The 4,165-nt window shown below is 36.0% G+C and overlaps 1 protein-coding gene across 2 annotated transcripts in view; it reads right to left on the bottom strand.

The window, feature by feature from the left end:
- Nucleotides 1-4,165, bottom strand: part of LOC117182071 (Down syndrome cell adhesion molecule-like protein Dscam2) — a 292,904-nt gene that overhangs the window by 168,138 nt on the left and 120,601 nt on the right. Inside the window, exon 9 of one of the 2 annotated variants that reach the window (XM_033375097.1) lies at nucleotides 1,320-1,343. In XM_033375097.1, the coding sequence (XP_033230988.1) occupies nucleotides 1,320-1,343 (24 nt within the window). Of the gene's footprint in view, nucleotides 1-1,142; nucleotides 1,247-1,319; nucleotides 1,344-4,165 lie in introns of those variants that run through there. The other variant, XM_033375094.1, reaches the window with a different exon arrangement.

The raw sequence follows: 4,165 nt of genomic DNA, 5'->3' as shown, positions 1-4,165 counted from the left end.
AAATCAAAATTGAGGTTTCTACACCTTTCGATAGTTTTTGAGCTGCTCCTTTTAAAGAAACCATCGGAAAAAATCCGAACGTTATTATTGCTAATAGTTGAATTGTTAGGTAGCCGAGAAATCGGGCTTTCGCTCGAGAGGTTGTGATTCCGTGAAACACCTCCCACCACTCCACCTACGCGTCTCATCTGGATCCTGTCCATGAGCCGCGTCTGCGACCAATCTCTTTCCGTGAGAATGCAGTGGTAAGTGAGAGGGAAGATTTCATGAGTCTTCCCTCTCTCCTAAAAGTCGCATCTATCGGGTCGACTTCGACCGCTTGGCGCACGTCACACACACACACACACACATCCACAGAAATTTCGACGCCCACTTTTAAGCAGATTTGTTATTTAAAAAATTTGGAATGAAGAAAATCTCCGAAACATGATGTGTCGGAAAAATTTTAAAAAGATTTAAAAACAGAACGAAAAAATACTGAGGAAATTACTCATACATTTTCATGGATATTGGACACATAGCTCACATTTTGCTGATCAGCGTAATGAATCTTTTAATTCTCAAATAATAATCATAAAGATAAATGAACTCAAAGATCCTAATCATAACAGATTCTTCCTTGAAAACTTGAATCGCTGCACCCGACAATGCATGCGTTTGACCATCAACGTCAATTTCGATTAGACTAATTCGCCTTAATATACGGTCACTTAACGCCCTCTCGAGTTCCGTTTGCAAATACCAGATTGATGGGGTACATGCGTTTAACACTCGTATCGTGATCAATTTGAAGAATTTCTTACAATTTGACAACCAAAGCAAGACAAACCATAATTTGCTACTAACTAAAAAATAATTTCTACGATCTAAAATTAATACTTGTCAGGTAAAAACAAGTCCCATACATGAAAATCAGATAAGTTCAAGCTAAGGTCTGTATCTTGGCCTCACCTCGAGATGGGAACTGGATAACCCTGTAACGGACACATTAAATTTGTTGACTTAGTCGAAAAAGAATCCACCCATTCAACTTTTCGATTGGTTGGTAGTTTAGGCTTAGTATTAGAAGTAGGCTCTAAAAAGAAGAACCATATTCTACTAGATGGATTGATGTAATAGAAATAAATACATAATCTACAAACCGTGTAATGGGCACAGGGAACCCTTGAGCCGGACATGTTAACGATATATCTGTAGATCTACTTGTTGGATTCACAACTTTTATATCCAGGTTCATAAGTTTCGGTTTTGCACTGGACACCGGTTCTAAGAAGAAGTTAAGATTTTCCAAACTCTAAAATTTGTTATTAGATTTCAACGCTGTGAAATTCTTTGTTCACTTGCTGGTCCTAGACGAGTTGCAATCAACTACTAATATTTGTCACACAAGGAAATTCAAAAGAATCAATTTCGGGAACAATTGCTCTTTTACCTGAATACTGGCACAGGAAATCCCTGTACAGGGCAAAGTAGAGCCGTTGCCTGTACAAACGCAGAGGTGGGGTTTATTGACTTGACATCCATGGCAGTCATTTTTGGTTTGGTACTGGATACCGGTTCTAAATTATTTAAATGATGAAACAAAAGATCAAGAAACCAGCTAACTAAAAGACCCATTAACATTTGTTTCACTTACTTGAAGTTTGGGACAGGGTATGATTGTGCGGGGCAGAATATTGGAACACCCTGCTTCTCGCGCACATCAAAAGTGTGACTTTTATCTATTGTTGGAAATTTGGGTCTTGTAAAGCCGACTGGTTCTGTGAATCAGAAGGATTCTTCAGAAGTTGTTCAAATTTGATCTGTGATACTGGGACAGGGGTAAATGTAAAAATTCTCTGACATTTTGGTTAGCAGAGAATAGTATATTGAAGCAGAACATTAGAATAAGAAGTTTACTACTATGTAAAGACTTTGCTATTACTGAAGGGATAATACTTAAAAGGTGTTCACAAGCATTCATATTGCATGCAAAGATCTATTTCAATTTTATTTAAATACCCTTGTTGCCCATCTACCTAATGTTGAGATTCGGTTTATTTAAAAATCGAAAAAAATAGAAGACAACGAATTTTTAATTTACCTATGCGACGGAACAGGAAATCCTTGGGCAGGACAAAGAAGAATCATTGCACCGCCAAGTGAGGCTTTGAAATTCTGCGAATCAGCCAGGGATGGGAATTTTGGTCTTGCACTTCCGACAGACTCTACATATTACCCCGAAAAAAACAACGACAAAATTTTGAAATGTAAATCTCTCATCGTTAATATTAGCTAGTAATTAGAATTGGAACAGAGACCCTATTGGGAACTGTTCTCATGTCTCGAACCGTGGCCCGTGTATTTAGGAGGCAAGAAAAAAAGGTTATTTTTCTATGAGAGTGTAATTCGAATAAGAATACGAAAGACCAGCCTAGGATATAGTATAAACAGAGATTTTGTTGATCTTTAGAAGATCAGAAATCTGCCTTCTGACCATGTATCCGACATTCTATTCCGATTAGAAAGAGAAGGAATTATATTGATTGCCTAAAAAATTAGACTAACTCTTCAAAACTCTTCAATCAATGATATTATATCATAACATAATAGAGAACTTCAACTTCCATTCAGGTTATTGTTCTATAAAAATCATAATAAAATTTACTTATTTTCCTAAATGTATACATTTTCATCAATTTACCTACCAATCTATGTACAGTTGAAGGTTGGCTAATAAAATGCGAGAAGGCAAATATAATGAATTTTGGAATTTTAGAGACCGAATTTTTAAATTTACCTGTGCGATGGAACAGGAAATCCTTGTGCAGGACAGAGTAGAGTCATCGTGCCACCAAATGAAGTTATGAATGTCTGCGAATTAGCCAGCGATGGAAATTTAGGTCCGGCACTTCCGACCGGCTCTATTGATTGCGCCATGAGAAAAAAAAGTCACCAGGTATTGAAATCATGAGAATTGTGAAGGTTTTGACGCCACTGCTAATTAAAATTAGTTAAAACCAGACTGCAGTAAAAATTCTCGTATTTGAAATATTGATTTTAATCATGATGTATTGATTGTAAGCTTCAGAAAATTAACATTTTACATTTTTATTTCCTTCGAGAATCATAGCAAAAATATATATTTGAGCATTTCCTCGAAAAAAGCGGACACCAGAATCAAAAACTCAAATCTGTCCTACGACCTCCGATGAACTAAACTAAAAACCTGGATTGCATATATGGTAAAGGTATCAGTAGTGACCCACTTATGGGTATGATCATATTAAAAGCTGTATAAAAAGTGATTACATGTCAAGCAGCTTCATGTAAAAGTCAAGTTTAATATGTTTCATTATTTAATAGTTTCAGGCGAGAAGAGAGGACCACTAATGATGTCATTACCCAAAATTGGATAGTAATTGCAAAATTGATTCTTTAGCGTTCTTACTTGTTTTACAAGGCTTATTTTTGAAAAAAATGTACAAATACTCATAGAACTTATATCCAAAAAAAGAACTGTGGAAATAGGACTAAAGTTATGTAGAAGTCAAGTGTAGTAAGAAATCGTCTGCGAATGTCCGTCATTTACACGTGAAAACGCCCACTTGCACTTTAGAACTTTAAAAAGTGAATCGAGACTATTTAATTTCATTCTGTTCTTAAAAGAAGAAAGTACCTGAGCTGTTGATAAAAAAGCCAGCTCGTCCCTCATTGTAGGTAATACCTAAATTATTGTTCTCCGATAGTAAAGCGTACCAAAAATGGAAAGCAACAAATTCCAAAGGCCACACGTGGCTGAATTTTTTCATGTTATAAGAACTTACTTTCTTCGTGATCATTTAGGAAGAAGAGTAGAGAAATCGAAAGCGACAAAAGGAAGGAATAAGCCAGCTAACTGATTATTAGTGATTAACGAACGAGTAACAAATTGATAAATGACTAGCTATTAGAAATTATTTAACGGTGTCCCATCAATAAAATCTTCTGGTTCATTATTATTTTTGAAGTAACTATTTTGTAAATCTTTCCAGAAAGAACATCACTAATATCAAAGTACAACCTCTCTCTCTCTCTCTCTCTCTATATACATATATAATTAAAAATTTGTCATAAGGACAACCGCAGGATTTCGCCGGGAGCGGGTGCTAATCTGAAAAATTGCACCCGCTTCCAGCGAAATCGC

The sequence above is a fragment of the Belonocnema kinseyi genome, chromosome 10 (assembly GCF_010883055.1).
Source record: "Belonocnema kinseyi isolate 2016_QV_RU_SX_M_011 chromosome 10, B_treatae_v1, whole genome shotgun sequence".
In the NCBI taxonomy this organism is placed as follows: Eukaryota; Metazoa; Arthropoda; class Insecta; order Hymenoptera; family Cynipidae; genus Belonocnema; species Belonocnema kinseyi.
Note: the sequence above shows the minus strand (reverse complement) of the source record. Positions and strands in the feature narration are given on the sequence as shown.